Here is a 17,628-nt window from a genome sequence, read left to right on the forward strand (position 1 = left end):
GGATTTCTGCTTTCTCAGGTCACCGATCATTAAACCCGGCATAACTGTTTTCATACAGATAAAACGAGTGCATTTGCAACTCTTGCTGATGTGCATATAATGTAACGGTTTGCACTGAGCCAGTGTTTATTATATGCTTGGCACAGTGCTAAATGCATTATCTCACTTAATCTTCACACATGAGCCCACAAAGTAGGTCTGATGTAACCCTCCATTTAGAAAAATAAGATAACTAAGTTTAAAGAAGATAAAAAAAAAAAATAAATAAATAAAACTTGCTCACAGTCACTCAGCTAGGCAGGAGGTGCAATCAGGATTCAAAACTAGATCTAGCAGGCTCTGAAGTGTTGCTCTTATCACTGTCCTGGAACACGGCTTGCACGGACCCACAAAGGCGTTTTCCCAACCTACCAAGATTCTCTTTCTTGCATGATGCAGTGACGCCCTTCGGCCTGACTCTGCATTTCATGTCTTAACTGTGCCTCCAGGTCATGATGGACTTCAGGACGAAGACAGCGCACATGTTTCCTTCCTTCTAAGAGTTTCTACTTACTGGGAATTTGCTCGGGTCACTAAGACCCCTTTTAAGGTGAGAAAAAAAAAAAAAAAAAGGTCTTGAGATTTGATCCCTCCCAAGAGCTATAATCATGGCGTTTGCTGCCCTGCCCCCCACGCGCCATACACACGACGTCAGGATTCTGTGTGCTCTTCTCGCCCTTAAATGACCTCGTGAAGGGAAGGATGAAAATTGTAGTGTTGTGGTTTAGCAAGTTTGTATGAGTCTTGCTGAGCAAGGACAGAGAAAGTAAGGCAGGAAAGAGCAATGGAAAAGAGGGGATACGCGGGAAGGAAGCTGGACGGGTGAAAGGTAAAAATATTGGCCGATGATTGTGGGCTGAGAAACCTAAGGCTGCCTGCCCTCGTCACCTAATTTGGATGACTGCACCACCCAGTGTACCCACGTCAGTTCGGGTCCGTTCCTCGTGTCCTGGCAGGATCGTCAATAGTGCTCGTTTGCACTCTCTGGGTGTCCGGTTTGGATAATACATCACACGGTTAACCCCTCAATCATGGTTCACTGTCAGCCCACCCCATCAGGTCTCGTGGAAGAGAACTGGATACTAGATGTTATGAAGGATGCCAAGGACAGCAGGGTCAAAAGACACAGCCCCTGACCTGAAGGAGTCCACGGTGTGTGTGGGAGCCATGTAACAGCTTTTTGATGTGTGAAGCACAGTAACAATGGTGCTACAGGGCCCACTGGTAGGTAGCAGCTGGGGGAAAGAGCCGAGGCAGTGCATTATGGGAAGAGGGAATATTGGCAAAGACGTGGTGGTTTGGAAAGGCACGGCATGGTTTAGGGAACCATAGAAAGCAATCACTCCTCACAACCAAATTGTAAGGCAAGATGCTCCTCCCAGGTATTTTTTGGAAAGGGGCCATCTTATATTTGATTTCTTCCAAAGTCTTTCATTTTATCAGGTTATCTCCTGGTTGTTTAAGTGAATATGTTAAATATTACTGGTAGCTATTTAGGCTTTTCAGCGATATCCCCAAACATTTGTACATTCAAGCGGGCCATTAGAACTTTTTTGGGGTGCTCTTGTCATGACAAGATGGGGGAATCGCCTTACATTGGGGTCACCCGAGGTTAGTGTATGCGATGGTTTGTTCTACTGGAGACCAGCCCGTGGAGCTCAGCAAGAGGTGAAGTGGGAGAGTTAGGCAAGTGGTCAAATCACGGATGACCTTGGGTTACATGCCAGGTCTGCAGCAGGCAATGGAAATCTGATAAAAGTTCATAAGATCAGTGTATCTTAATGAAATCGGCATTTTGGAAGAATTATGTGGGTGGTAATGTAGAGAGGGGCCCAGAAATGTAAGAATGTCAATTTATGACAGAAATACAAGTGCACTGGCAGCAGTAATCCTGTCAATCTCGTTTTGTGGTTGCATCCTCAGAGGCTGGAAGAGTACCCGGCTCAGGGAAGGCAGTCAAAACCTAGTGAAGGATTCAGGGGTGGGCGGGGGGGGTGGGGGGGCACCTGGGTGGCTCAGTTGGTTAGGCGTAAGATTCCCGATTTCGGCTCAGGTCATGATCTCACGGTTCGTGAGTTTGAGCTCTTTGTGTTGGGCTCTGTGCTGACTGATCTCTGCTTGGGATTGTCTCTCCCTCACTCTCTGCCCTCCCCTGCTTACATGCATGCTCTCTCTCAAAAATAAATAAACTTAAAAAAAAAACACCTTAGTGAATGAATAAATGAGTGAATGGACAAATGGCCCACTCTAAAACTACCTGTCTTTACTCCACATTTCACCCTCATCAGAAGAGGCTACCTCAAGAGTTTTCAAGACGGCTTTTCCCACTTTTGACCCTAGGTCCCTTCTGGTTTAATCTGTCTTTCCCAACCAGAGCCCCTTCTTCTAACCAATTCCACTCTTCTGATGTCTCATCATTAAAGTCTCAAGGACTACTATGCCAATATATTACCTTAAAACTTCTGTGGAAAGGTACCACTTCTAGGGAGCATATTAAGGGCAATAAGTCACCTTGTTACTTGCCCATCACCCTCTACTCTTAGTCACTTCATTGTGGCACCTCCCATAATACAAATTTCTTTATTCCCGGTTAGGCTTAGAAATTGAATACAGATATTGAGAAAACTGTCTCACTCTAGAGAATAAAATAAAGTTGGATCGGTACGTCAAACTGTATACAAAGGTGTCCTCCAGATGGACCTCGATTTGAAAAGTGAAAACAAAGGTAGAAGAAGCTGTATGATCTCGCAGCAGACAGGACTTCTCAAACAAGATGGATGTGACTACATCAAAACATTAGATCTCTATTTGAAAAGGACACGGCTACAGACAATGTTAGTAGATGGGTGACAGATCAGAAGATATTCCCAGCGTCTAAAACTGACCAGGGATACCATCTGGAAGGTACAAGAAAACCCTGCAAAAAAAGAAGAAAATGGCAGATAACTTAATCAAAACAAGGCAAAAGCTAAAGATAGGTTATTCATTGTTGAAATAAGTTTTCAGGCCCAAGATGGAGCCATTCCTGCCCAGGATGCCACGTCCTCAAGCTTTTGTGCTCCTGTAAATGTTTCACTTGGCCAGAAATGGAATATATCCAGTTAGCTAATCTCCAAACACCAAGTCAACTCTGGGTTCTATACTTATTTCCTTGTTTCTTTCTTTTTTTTTTTTTTTTTTTTTTTAATAAGGCCAGATATATAACACCAGCCAATCGTGCCCTGTTTCTGCTTTGCTGCTTCCAATGCTCTAATAACCTGCTCTTGCCCAAAATCCCTCGGGAAGAGTGTTCCACTGCTTATGGGGCATGTACTCACCCAATCCATGGATTGTTTTCCCTTGAATAAAGGACATCGAATTCACTACAACATTGTTTTAGTTTTGTCATTTGACATCATATAACGAAAGTATAAAGAGCTATTCTTCTTTGTTAGCAACCCCCCAAATGCAAATTATAATACGACAATGAGTTAACACTTAATATCCATTAGATAGAAGAAAATTAGAAATTTAGAAAATACCATATGTCAAAGAGTAGATATCCAAGGTTTTAACAATCACAGCATTGGGGGGAAAGAAAGAGAGAAAGAGAGAAAGAAAGAAAGAGAAAGAAAGAAAGAAAGAAAACGGAGCGCCTGGGTGGCTCAGTTGGTTAGGCATCTGCTGATTTCGGCTCAGGCCGTGATCTCATGGTTCGTGGGTTCGAGCCCTGCATAGGGCTCTGTGCTGACATTGTGGGGCCTGCTTGGGATTCTTCTCTCTCTCCCTCTCTCTTTCTCCCTCTCTTTCTGTCCCTCCCTGGCTTGTGCTCATGCTCTCTTTCTCTTTCAAAAGTAAATAAATAAACTTAAAAAAAAAAAAAGAAACAAAGAATTCTTGAGTGTCCTGTGTATGTAAAGTTTAACACATACACAAAACGATAGAATACTTTTTAAAGATACATACATTTTCAAGGACATTTATTGAACATAGAGAGAGTTTCTGTCAGAAGAAGTTGGGGGAATGGAAGTGAGGTTTGGAGAAAGGGAAAATAAAATAAAGTTAAAACTAAATGAAATGAAATAAGAAAGCTCTCTTGCACAGATTAAAGGTGGATTGTGATCTGTGTAGCGTGATTAGCTCATCTGCACCTGAGTTCCAAAATAAATAAATAAATGGAGAGAACAAGCCTCGGGGAGATTTCCCCTCATAATCTCTGATTTACAAGGTAGTGCGCTAACTGCTGAAACACAAAGTCTTTAATTAGTTCCTGTCCATAGGTGACTGCTTTTCCAACTGGAGTAACGGAAGGCAAATTTGGGGATTTTTCTCACTCCCCAAGTACTGCTCTTACAGATGATTAAGTGTTCGCCCTTGTTCCCTGCAGCCCACTCAGATAAAAGCCAAGACCACCCCTACGAAAACATTTCCAAGGAGAGAAGTTTGAAAAAAAAAAAAAAAAAAAGAATTAGCATCACCCAGGGATTAGGGAGCTGGCTTGAAGACCACACAGGAAGTCAGAGATCAACTCACAATTGACTGGATATTCTTTTTTTTTTCTTTTTTTAAATTTTCATCGTTTATTGCTGTGAGTAGCATATCGCATAAGCACACTTTTTAGAAATTGTTTTGTTTTTTTGTGACCACATGTTCTTTAAAAAAGTTTTTTTAATGTTTATATTTATTTCGCGAGGGAGGGGCAGAGAGAGAGGGAGACACAGAATCCCAAGCAGGCTCCAAGCTCTGAGCTGTCAGCACAGAGCCCTGAGGCGGGGCCTAAACTCATGAACCTCTAGATCACGACCTGAGCTGAAGTCAGACGCTCAACTGCCAGAGCCACCCAGGCGCCCCTATGACCGCATGTTCTTATAAATAACTTGCCTGGCATTTAATTTCCACATGTTAAAACGGGGACATCCACTGTCAGGGACTTTGTTGAAAGCCTCTGAAGAAAACCAAAACAAGTGTCTATGGAATCTTGAATTCTGAGTGTGAAGGGCATGGTGGTTATGAAAATCAGGTATTTGGGGGCACCTGGGTGGCTTAGTTGGTTAAGCGCCCAATTCTTGATTTCGGCTCAGGTCATGATGTTGTGGTTCATGAGATCGACAGGCTCTGATCTGATAGCACAGAGCCTGCTTGGGATTCACTCCCCCTCTTGCTGTCCCTCCCCTGCTCATGCTTTCTTTCAAAATAAATAAATAAACTTAAGAAAAAAAGAAAATGAGGTATTTTTATTATTTGTTGTGGCTATTGGAGTTATTTAACACTACTGAGCAAGTAAAATACCAAATGAATGTAGTTAAAATAGCTCAGTCAGAGCTTGTCTGGGGTTGTCCTTACACATACTATTTTTTTTTTTTTTTAAAGGAGAGAGGTGTTTAGAGCATTCCAGTATCAGTAAGCAGTGAATCACTCGTAAGAACTGGATGAAATGAAAATATTCGGAAGAGTGTTGGGCCAATGCACCATTATGGTATTCATCTTCAATGGAGTTCTGAGCAAAAGAAGAGGCTCAGGCATAGAGGCTTTCTTCTTTATACTTCGGTAGGGTTGGGATTGGCCAGGGGATAACATATTTCACTGCGCTGACTTTAATAGGATAAGGTGTTGGCTAATACGATAACAGCATGAGAGGAGATTTAGGTGATCTCAGGGGCTTGGGGCAGGGGGAATGAAACCAGTCACTAAAATGACAGTCTAATGATATAAGAATGGGACCAGCTGAGGGGGTGCAAAAACCTTACCCGAAGCAGTGGACTTAGAAATTCTACACTGCTCCCTCTCAACTTCCAGATGTTTTTCTGAAATGAAATGTACCATGGTATGAATCTTACTAAACCCAGGTCATCTCTTGGGAACAGGTGAAGGGGATAGAAGTTGACGTCACAGGTGGAAGGGAAAGACAGGTGAGGTTATGGGGAAGCAGTTATCACCTATTTATACCACAGGTGAGTCTGGTGAGATGGAGTTAGATCGGAGTTTGAATCCCAACTAGGCCAACTTCCGGCTGGGTAAACGTCAACAGGTTTCTTCACCTCTCTGCACATAGGTTTCCTCATGTGTGTAGAGTTCAAATGTCTAATAATTGAAGAGCTATCACCCATGTAATTAAGAGACACCTGTTTCTTCTAGGAATACAACATTTATTTCTACAAGTCCCACACACACAGGATGGTCTCAAATGCAAGCTTCCGTGTCCTCCACAGGAGTAGCAAGGAGTGTCTTCTGCCTTCCGGCAGTAGCATCTGGAGATGCCTTCCATGTGTTGCTAACCACAATGGGAAGACAGCACCAAAGCCAGTAAGTCAGCCCTCAAGATGATTCAGAGTTCTGGGGTAATTTATTATACACTCGTAAACAACGAATGCATTATTTTATTATGATGTGTGAGGTGCTTCTGTAAGAGAAACCTGAAATGTTGGAGTGGCTTTGGAACTGGACAGTGGGGGAAGCTGGAAGGACTTGGGAGAGAGTGTCAGCGAAAGCCCTTAAAGTCTTGAAGAATCTGTGAGTACAATCCTGATGGCCTTTGAGAAGGCTGTAGATGAAGGCTTTAGGGGAAATAAGGAAAATGTTATTGAAAACTGGAGGAGAGGGGTCCTTGTAACACAGTGGCAGGAAGTTTAGCAACACTGTCATCTGGAGGGATGTAGAAAGTACAAAATGTGTCTAATTAATGGAGTGTTCTAGCTCAGTATATTTCCAGGTAGAGTGTTGAAGGTGCTGACTGATGTCTTCTTCCTTATTATAGCAAAATGTGAGAAGGAGAAAAATCTAAAGAAGGACTAAAAAGAAGCCCAGAACTTGGTAGACTAGAAAATTCCCATCTTCTCTAGATGACGAATAATGCTGAAATGAAGAAATGCTTTCCACTCAAAAATAAACTCTAGGATACTTCAAGGAGCACATCATCAAATAATGGATCTGACAGTGTGGCTATAAAACCCTTTGTTCAGACCTCAAAAAGATCTACAGCAGTGACTCAGAGAGAATCATTCAGAGAAACAACAGGGATTCAAAGAAGCTGATGAGTGTTGTGCCTCAGCAGTTTTAGCAGAGGGACTCTCCAGAGTAGAGAAGGGCTTATCCCAAAGAGAAGGGTATGGGTATGGCTTCTGTCCAATGGAGTGGTGCCTCAATTACATTCATAGGAAACTCACAACATTTTAAAAGAGTTGTATTGGGAAATACAGAAATACTGCCAGCATGGACTAGGGGGACAGAGACAGTACAAAATGAAAAGGGGTCTTTCGGCCCCCTAAATTCTACTCGCAGGAAGCAGACTGATAAATTACTTAGCTGCACACATGGGCTACTTTTCAGAGAAAAGTTAAGATGACTCAGAAAGTGGAATGAAGAGCCCACAGGGTAAAGTCAAAAGCCATAGAGAGCCATTCCCTGGCATAAGTAGGACTGAGCTCTAATCAAAGAATTTCTAACATGTGTCCAACTGGATTATAGGATTGCTGTGGACCAGTGACTCCTTTGTGTCTCCTGTCTTTTCTCCTTTTTGAACTGGAGTGTCTGTACCAGTTATCCTAAGCCTGTCCCACCATCGTTAAGTTGGCAGTGTGCAGAAACATAATTATTCAGATGAAGGGGAACTATACTTGAGGGCTGCATTTAAGACACTAGAAGCTTCCTCCATAGCTGCACCTGATTTAAATGATAAAATTCTGGACTTTGAGCTGATGATGTAATGGGTCGAGACTTTTGGGCACCTTGGGAGGAAGTGAATGTGAATTGCATTTGAGAGAGATGTGAATCATTAGGGGTCCGATGGTAGAACATGGTAGCCAGCATCAAAAATGACCCAAAGATCCTCACTTCTTGATATTTATGCCCTTGTGTAGTATCTTCCCACAATGAATAGGGCTGATCTCTGTAACTAACAGGCTATGTCAGAAATGATGATGTGTGACTTCTGAGCTTAGAGCCATAAAAGACATTCCATCTTCTACCTTGCCCTCTCTCGGATCACTTGCTTTGGGAGAATTCAACTGCCATGTCATGAGGACACTCAAGCAGCCCAATTGAAAGTGGTAAGGCTTCCTGCCAACAGCCGAATAAGTGAGCTGTCTTCGAAGCAAATCTTAACATTTCTAGTCAAGCCTTTAAGTGACTACAGCCCCAGGCAACATCTTCACTGAAATCTCTTAAAAGATTGTGAGTTAGACCACCTAGCTAAGTGACTGCCATATTCCTGGCTCACAGAAAGTAGGAAATCATAAATGCTTACTGTTTTAAGCTGCTACTTTTTGATGTAATTTTCTAAGCAAAAACATTAATATAACAAAGTTTCTATCTCTGGATGCTCCCAAAGATTCCTGGGGAATCAGACCATTCTGATTTCTGTGCTGAGGGGGACAGAAGGTCCATCTCATGGAGTCAACCACACCCCATTACCAGAACTTTATGAAGTCCCTTTTTAACAATTCCATCAACTTCTGCCTCTAAGATCCTCTTATCGCAGAGAGCTCAAAGAAAGATTGTGAAATGTTAGATACTGAACTGCACAGTATGATCTTTTAACTTTCCCTCAGATAAAGTTAAGAACAAACAACAACAATAATAATGACAACAAAAGACACATGTCCCTCTCCACCAAAGACCCTGGACACAGAAATGTTCTCTTAAGACATTAAAAAATTGTTTTCACTGAAAAAAATATTTTCTAGCTGCGATAACATTATGTTTGTATAGGCTGCTGTTTCTTTTAAGCCTGGGGTGGTGGAAATTAGCAAGCAGGAAACACTATTCACTAGGTATACTATTGCTGATATTTGAGTTGACATTTGTTGACTTTTTTTTTTTTTTCAGAATGATGCATCAATCCCTGTTTCAAATGCAGGCACAGAAATAATTTCCAAAGAAATGAACTGGAGAAAGTAGAAATGCGTATGGAATTGGAATAAAACAAACCTTCCTTCTGATCCCCCCCTACCCCCACCAAAATTCTATACAATTACTCTGAGGTTAAAAAAAAAAAAAGATTTCAAAAACATAAGTCTTGGACAAAAGCTGCACACAAATGAAGCATACATTACATATGTGAAGACATTAAAAATGATTTTAAATGATTTTTACCTCACCCCATGCCCTGGCATTTTGTGAAACTCAAATGGAAATCCCAGCTCAAAATTATAGAAGTGAATCAACAGAAAACAAACACCATTCCATTCCCCTCCATTCTGTTCAACCATACCTCAGCCTCTCCCTGGATTAGATCAAAATGTCCTTTTCCTCTCCTACATACAAAACAAAAGCTCTTAGTCTTGGAGAGACTTAGATATGGGGTAGAGGTTTAAGGGGGGGGGTGCTTATACTACCAGCATCTAGCCAATAATGCCTAGTGCGTTAAAAATATGGTTAAAACTTCCTTCAAATATGGGCAACTAAATAGAATTTGAGCCAATAATAATAGTTAAAATGTAGTGAATACTTCTACAAGGCAGGCACCTTTACATTTCATCCACAAAGGAGCCCCAGCAGGTAGAGATTACCATTATTTCCACTTTATGTATGTTTTTAAAAAGCGAAACACAGAATGATCAATTAACTTCTTCATGATCACAAAGCCAATAAGTTGTAGTACTGAGAATTGGGAGCCCCCCGGCAGTGGATCTTCCAAAACTAGCTTTTAAAATGACACAAAAAGATCTGGTCCAATTCTTGGCACTTCAGAACCGGTTAATAAATAACAGTCCCTTTCATTTCTCTTGAATCCCAATCTGGATCTGGGCGGTCTCCTAACATAAAGCAAAATGACTGCACGTTGGAACTCTCACTGGACAAATCCTCTCTCCTCACTTGCTTCACCTGACATCTCAGCCAAACCCAAGGCAAGCAAGCTCTCAGAAAAAAAAAAAAAAAAAAAAAAAAAGGCATTCAGGTTGCCACCCTAGAGATTCTGAGCCCCAGAGAAGCAGGAATGCAAATAGACTTTGCAAATAGACAAAGTATAGTATTGCTGTGGATCGAAAGTGTCTGTTTGCCCAGCCTGACTCTGAAATTCCCTGAGCCTAAAAGAACAAACACAACCCTTCCGGGGGCCCTCATAAAATCCCAAGCGGTCAGGTTCGGTCTGGTAAACAACACTCAGTCCTAGCACCTGGCGGAACACGGGGCGGTGGGGACTGGGACGGGCGGCGACCAACTGGAAGCACAGAGACTGCAGTCAATACCCACTTACACCTGCCTAGCGGCCTTGAAAAGTCAGGTTGACACCTACAGGGAGGGACCCTGGGAGGCGGGGCCCGATTCCCGCCTCGGGAGTGAGCGGGAGACTTCCTCCATCCTCCCCCTCCATCCGGGGCTGCCGAGCTCCCCCCATAGAACGCGGAAAAGGGCCCTTGCCACTTTAAATGACTCAGGAAGTGAAAAGAGACCGCTGACAGGGAAAGGGAAAGCAGAACCGGGGCGGCGGGGCTGGCGGCGCGGCGATCTCGCCCCGGGCTGCGCGAGGCAGGAAGGCGCGCGGCGCGGGGGCCGACGGGGGCGCGGGGCCGCCGCGCCGGAAGTACCCGCGCCGCGGGAGGAAGCGCAGCGGGCGCCGAGCGGCGGAGCCGGCGGGAAGGCCCCTCGCTCCTACGCCTGGCGCGAGCGGGCGGCGGCGGCGCCGCGGCCCCAGGCCTGTCCCGAGACCCGGCGCGGCCAGTTCCTGGGACGGGACCCCTGCGGGGAGGAGGACGGGAGGAGGCCCCGCGGCGAGCTCGGAGGCCCAGCGGCCTGGGCCGCGTCACCGCAGCCACATGGCCTCCGGAGTGGGCGCGGCCTTCGAGGAGCTGCCGCACGACGGCACGTGTGACGAGTGCGAGCCAGACGAGGCCCCCGGGGCCGAGGAAGTGTGCCGAGAGTGCGCCTTCTGCTACTGCCACCGCCACGCCGAGGTGCACAGGCAGAAGTTCCCCAGCCACCACCTGGCCCAGTACGTCCACGGCGCCGCCCCGGCCTGGACCGCGGACGCCCCCGCGCAGGGCGACGCGAAGGAAGATGCCCAGGCCAAGGTGGAGAATGAGAGGGATGTAGAGAGCGAGGTGGGGGAGGAGAGCGAGTCCGAGGAAGACAGTGAATCCGAAGAAGAGAGCGAGACGGAGGAAGAGAGTGAGGATGAGAGCGATGAAGACAGTGAAGACGACAGTGAGGAAGAGATGGAGGATGAGCAAGAGAGCGAAGCAGAGGAAGACAACCAAGAAGGAGAATCTGAGGCCGAGGGAGAAACGGAGGCAGAAAGCGAATTTGACCCAGAGATAGAAATGGAAGCGGAGAGAGTGGCCAAGAGGAAGTGTCCGGACCATGGGCTCGATTTGAGCACCTATTGCCAGGAAGATAAGCAGCTTATCTGTGTCCTGTGTCCGGTCATTGGGACTCACCAGGGCCACCAGCTCTCCACCCTAGATGAAGCCTTCGAGGAACTAAGAGTAAGTATTGGGAGTTGAGAGCATAGGTCTAGAGGTCAGGACACCTGGGTGTCAACGTTCGCTTTCACCGTAACCCTAAAAAGCCAGTCTATGCAACTTGTTGGGAGCAGTGCGTATTCCCCCTTTTTGGTTGAACTCCTTTGAGAATCAGATGAAAGTTCTGGACTCTGACCCAAGGGAGATATATGTACACACAAAGCTTAGTGTACACTTTTCTCTGGAAAATTGCAAGCCACTGGTCCCTGGATCCCAGGTGAAGCATTCCTTGGGAGTTTTGACTCCGTGTAAGCCAATTCCCACAACATCACCCTGTTGAGCATAGTGCCTTGACTTGGTAAGGCAGTCTCTTTGCCTGCTTGAAAACACGGGAAACTGTGGTTTGGCCAGATGAGTCCAGGTAGTTCCTTTGTAGTGAGGAGACCCTCGGAGATGGTGGTATCCTATTAAGGTCATATGCACCCCGAGTTTCTTTTAGGTTCTTCATGTGTGATACTTATTTGGAAAGGAAGATGAGAGGTTGGAGGCAAACTTGGAATGCAAGTGGGAGTCCCTGTGTGCTCCGTCTTGATGGGAGGGCAGGGCCTTCTATTTTGGACCTTGCTAGTCCCCTGGACGTGTTTGGAAAGTAGTAGACATTAATCAATATTTGCTGGGCGAATGGATTTGCAAGTGATTTGCCTTTTATTTATATTGTGGTTATTTACAGCCAGTGAGAGAAATCGCTGGAGTTAACTAGGGAGGAAACCGAATGATCAAGTTATTAGTGAACGTTGTCATATTATGATGACTGGTTTCCTTAAGCAACCTTGCAATTGCAGGCAATGGAATAACAAATACTTGGTTAATGAGTATCTCTTCTATTGAGATTTTCCCTTTTTTATTGTAAAATATGCAGTGTGTGAAAACGTGCACAGTCTAACAAGTCATTATGGAGCAAATTCTGATGTGACCTCTATCCAGATTAAGACATAGAATATTAGTAGCAATATTGAAGCCCAGTGTCCTTTCCAATTATAACCAGTTCCCATTCCCAGTAACCATTATCCAACTTCTGAGGTGGTATTTCCTTGCTTATCTATCCATGCATCCATCCATCCATCTGTCCACACATTCTTAAACTTACTTGAACTTGACACAATTGATATCATATTGTTATTGTGCATTCTTTTGAGTTATGCTTCATTTTTTCAACATTGTGTTTCTGAGATTTGTCCCGTGGGTGGCTGTGGTTTGTTCGTTTCCATTGTTGTGTAGAATTCCATTTTATGAGTGTGCCACAAGTTACCTGTTCTGTCAGTGATGGAAATTCGACTTAGAAATTCTGGAGTTTCTGCCTATCATAAACAATGTTGGTATGGACATTCTTGTTCAAGTCTCCTGGTGCATATCTGCATATACTTAAATGGAATATAAACCTAGGAGTTAGATTGTCCGGTCACAGACTGTGCATATCTTAAATAATACCAGATGTTGCCAGTTATTTTCTAAAGTGGTTGTACCAATTTACATTGCCAGGAAGAGTATGTGAAAATTCCTGTTGTTCTGTATCTTTAGGACTTACTATTATAGAATTTAAAATTTTTGTCAATTTTGTGGATATGTGATAGTATCTTCTTGTGGTTTAAATTTGTATTCCTCGGGGCGCCTGGGTGGCTCAGTCGGTTAAGCATCCGACTTCGGCTCAGGTCATGATCTCACAGTTCGTGAGTTCGAGCCCCGCGTCGGGCTCTGTGCTGACAGCTCGGAGCCTGGAGCCTGCTTCACATTCTGTGTCTCCCTCTCTCTCTGCCCCTTCCCTGCTCATGCTCTGTCTCTCTCTGTCTCAAAAATAAATAAACATTAAAAAAAAATAATAAAAAAAATAAATTTGTATTCCTCTAGTTACTGAGGACTTTGTGTATCTTTTGTATTTCTCCTTTGGTGAAATACCCTTTCAGTTTTTTTGTTCATATTTCTATTAGGTTGTCTTTTTCTCATTAACTTATAGGCGTATTCATATATTTCTTTGACTTCTTTGTTGTTTATATGGGTTGCAAATATCTTCTCTGTTTTTTAAATTATGTCTTGGGTAGAAATTCATTTTAATGTAGAATTTATCAATAATTGCTTTTATTGTTAGTGCTTTTGTGTTTTATTTCACTTAGTATTGATTTCTGTGTGGCGGAAGTAAGGACTCTATTTCATTTTTTCTCTATACAGGTAGCCAATTGCTCTAGCAACATTTATTGAAAAGTCTGCCTTTTCTACACGGATTTGCTATACTACCTGCCTATATGTGTGTGAATGTGTTTCTTGGGTCTTCTATTCTGTACCATTGATCTGTTAGTGTATCCCTGTATGAAAAACATGTTTTCTTAGTTATCATAGCTTTGTAACAAGACTTAATATCTGGTAGAGCAAGTCCTTCCACTTTGTTCTTCTAGATGGGTATCTCAGCCAGTCTTGGCCTTTTATATTTCTTAGAATCAAAAGAAATCCAAAAAAGAATCAAAAGAATCCAAAAAAGCCTGCAGGACATTTTTTGTATTGCATTTAGTGTATAAAGCAATATATGAAGAATTAACATCATTACAAGATAAAGTCTTTTGGTATGTTTATTTTGGTCTAAATTGCTTCATGATAAAGTTTTATAGTTTTTTTTTTTTCTGAAAGATCTTGTACCTCGTTGTGAAATTTATTCCTGGACACTTAAAACTTTATAGTATTGTAAAAAAATTAAATTTTTAAAAATGTTTATTTACTTCTGAGAGAGAGAGACAGAGCATGACAGGAGGAGGGGCAGACACACGCACGCACGCACGCACACATAGAACAAAGCAGGCTCTAGGCTCCCGAGCTGTCAGCACAGAGCCCTACACGGGGCTGGAACTCACAAACTGTGAGATCCTGACCTGAGCCGAATTTGGATGCTTAACCAACTGAGGTGCCCCCAAAACTTGTTTTCTACTTGTATATAGGAGTATGATTAACTTTTATGTATTGATTTTTGTGTTAAAATGTCTGCTAAATTCTCTTAAATATTCTAATAATGTGTAGATTTATTCTACATACATGATCTTATTATTTGCAAAGAGAGACACTTTTTGTTTCTTTCCAACCCTTATATGTGTTTTTTCTTGCCTATTGCTTCAGATAGGACTTCCAATATAATGTTGAATGTAAGTAATAGTGGATATTGTGGTCTTGTTCTAAATGATGAATAATTTACAACATTCACAAATAAGTGTGGTAATATATTTATATATTATATATATCACAGATATATTTCATCAGATTAAGAAATTTTCCTTTTTTTTTTTTAATGTTTATTATTTGAGAAAGAGACAGAGAACAAGCAGGGGAGGGGCAGAGTGAGAGGGAGACACAGAATTGGAAGCAGGCTCCAGGCTCTGAGAGCCCGACGCGGGGCTCGAACCCACAGACTGCGAGATCATGACCTGAGCTGAAGTCGGCCGCCCAACCGACTGAGCTACCCATGTGCCCCAAGAAAGTTCCTTTTTAATCCTAGTTTAAAAATTTTTCTTAATATTGAATGGATACTGAATTTTGAATGGTTTTCTTGCATCTATTGGGATGTTCATGTGATTTTACTTTTTTACTATGTTGATGAGGTGAATTATATGAATTGATTTTTTCAGTTAAATTTAAAAAAGTAATATGTTCACATGTCTCAAAAGTCTCTTGTTCACCCTTGTACCTTTCACGTGGTGCCCCCCCCCCATGACTATTGGTAACCACTTCTATTAGTTTCTTGCTAAGTTTTCAAATGTTCTTGTATTTGTACACAAAAACACAGGGGTGTGCATATATATGGTCTTATTTCCATCCCTTCATGTCATTATTATTATATTTTACAATTAAAGCAACGTTGCATTTGTGGGAGAAACACAACTTGGTCATGATGAAATATCTTTATGTTTTTAAATTTGGCTAATTAATAATTTATCTGGATTTTTTCACATATTTATGGGAGAAATTAGCTTATAAATTTTTTTTTGTACTGTCCTTATGAGATTTTGCTATCAAAGTTATGTTGGCTTCACGAGTTGTCAGCACAGAGCCTGACACAGGGCTCAAATCCATGAACTGTCAGATCATGACCTGAGCTGAAGTCAGACACCTAACCAACTGAGCCACCCAAGATGCCCCCTTTCTATGGTATTTTTGATTATGGATTCAATTTCTTTAATGATAATAGGTCTGTACAAGTTGTCTGTTTTTCCTCAGGTCAGTTTTGAAAAGTTACATTTTACCATAAGTTTGTCCATTTTGTCTCACTTTTTAAATGTGTTAATATAAATTTGTGAATCATATGCTCTTATTGTCTTTCTTCATATTGTAACTATTCTCTTTATTCCTTTGAGAACAGTGAATATGTTGGTCATAATCTGTTTTTGATTATTCTAGTATGTGAAGACTTTGTGGATCCAGTATGTGAACACTTTGATGGTGTTTTTCATGTTTATTTCCTTTTGTGCTTTGTTATGCCTGCATAGCTTCTCAATGCCTTTGAAAAATTATTTGTGGCGATTTCCCAAGCCTTGGCACGAAGCTGTATTCTTCGGCATGAAGCTATATTCTTCGAAAGAGGATTTTAATTTGCTTGTGCAAAGGCCTGAGGGTACAATTTGTTTAGAACCCCCTTAAACTAAATTAATTGCTTGAGATTTCCTGGACCAAATTTTTAGGAGGTACCTGCCCACGTTTACAACTTCTTAAAGATTCTACTTTCATCCATTCCCACAGCTCCTCACCCCCTTTTGTTCAGCTCCAAGGCAACACTCCCACAGTCCCCTTTGGAGGGTGAGACAGTGAAAGGTTTACTTCAGTTTGTCTTTACTCTAGGATTTTACTCTTTGGCAGTTGTGAAAGCATCTCAGGTCTATGTGGATAGGGTCTCTTTTAAATGTCTTACTCTGGGGGAAACCTGGCTGGCTCAGTTGGTAGAGCATCTGACTCTTAATCTCAAGGTCATGAGTTTGAGCCCTACGTTGGTATAGAGATTACTTTAAAAAAAAAAAAAAAAAAATCTCACTCTGAGCATGTCATCAACTTTGCTTTCTCTTACCTTCTCCTCACTTTGCACCCCCAGTCAAATGTACATCCCATTTTATTTCGGATCAGTGAATGTGCTCAGATCAAGAGCTGCTTCCCAGGGACACCTGGGTAGCTCAGTCAGTTAAGCATCGGACTCCTGGATTTGGCTCAGGTCATGATCTCATGGGTTCAAGCCCTGGGTTGGGCTCTGTGCTGGCAGCACAGAACCTGCTTGGAATTCTCTTTTTCCCCCTCTGTCTGTCTCTCCCCCACTCACACTGTCTCTGTGTCTTTCAAAATAAATAAAACAAAAAACAAGAGCTCCTTCCTGTACTCTTCTTATGTTAACGTTGGAGTATTGCTAACTAAACTATGGACATTATTACAGTTCCACCAGTTTTTCCTTTAATGACTTTTGTACCAGGATCCTGTGGTCACATTACATTTTTTGCTTTTGATGACCTTGATAGTTTTGAGGAGTGCTAGTCTGGTGTTTTGTGCAATATCTCTTAGTTTGGATTTGTTTGATGTTTTTCACATGGTGAAACTGGAATTAATTGGGTTTTGGAGGATATAAATTATCTCTTTTGCTTTGCTTTTTTACTTAGTATGTCTGGGAAATAATAGATAAATCTGTTTATTTATTTACAGGTACATATACTCCGTTGTATATCATTTGTTAAATTCTTTTTTTAAAATATTTTTTAAATTTATTCTTGAGAGATAGAGAGAGACAGAGCATGAGCAGGGGAGGGGGAGAGAAAGGGGGAGACACAGAATCCGAAGCAGGCTTCAGGCTCTGAGCTGTCAGCACAGAGCCCGACGCGGGGCTTGAACTCACGAACAACGAGATCACGACCTGAGCTGAAGCTGGACGTTTAACCGACTGAGCCACCCAGGCGCCCCCATTTGTTAAATTCTTAGTTTATAATGTATTTTTCAACTCTAGAATGCTTATTTGTTTATTTTTAGAAGATCTTGTAAAAGATCTTTTGGGGTCTGATTTTATGTCACATTTTCATAATTCTTCTCATGTCTCATGATTTTTCATCTAATACTAGATATTGTGTTTAAAAGAACTGGGGACAGTAGTATTTTCTTTTTTGTCCCTCAGAAGGGGTGTATGCTATTTATTCTACTAGGCAGCTAG

At 42.3% G+C, this 17,628-nt stretch overlaps 1 protein-coding gene across 3 annotated transcripts in view; it reads left to right on the forward strand.

Moving 5' to 3' along the window:
* The first annotated feature begins 10,551 nt into the window (after nt 1-10,551).
* The window catches only part of TRIM44 (tripartite motif containing 44), a 109,486-nt gene continuing 102,409 nt past the window's right edge, over nt 10,552-17,628 (forward strand). For all 3 annotated transcript variants that reach the window (XM_007082093.2, XM_042957539.1, XM_042957540.1), the window contains exon 1: nt 10,552-11,441. In XM_007082093.2, coding sequence (XP_007082155.2) covers nt 10,773-11,441 — 669 coding nt within the window. In that variant the 5' untranslated portion in view covers nt 10,552-10,772. The remainder of the gene's footprint in view (nt 11,442-17,628) is intronic.

The sequence above is a fragment of the Panthera tigris genome, chromosome D1 (assembly GCF_018350195.1).
Source record: "Panthera tigris isolate Pti1 chromosome D1, P.tigris_Pti1_mat1.1, whole genome shotgun sequence".
NCBI lineage: Eukaryota > Metazoa > Chordata > Mammalia > Carnivora > Felidae > Panthera > Panthera tigris.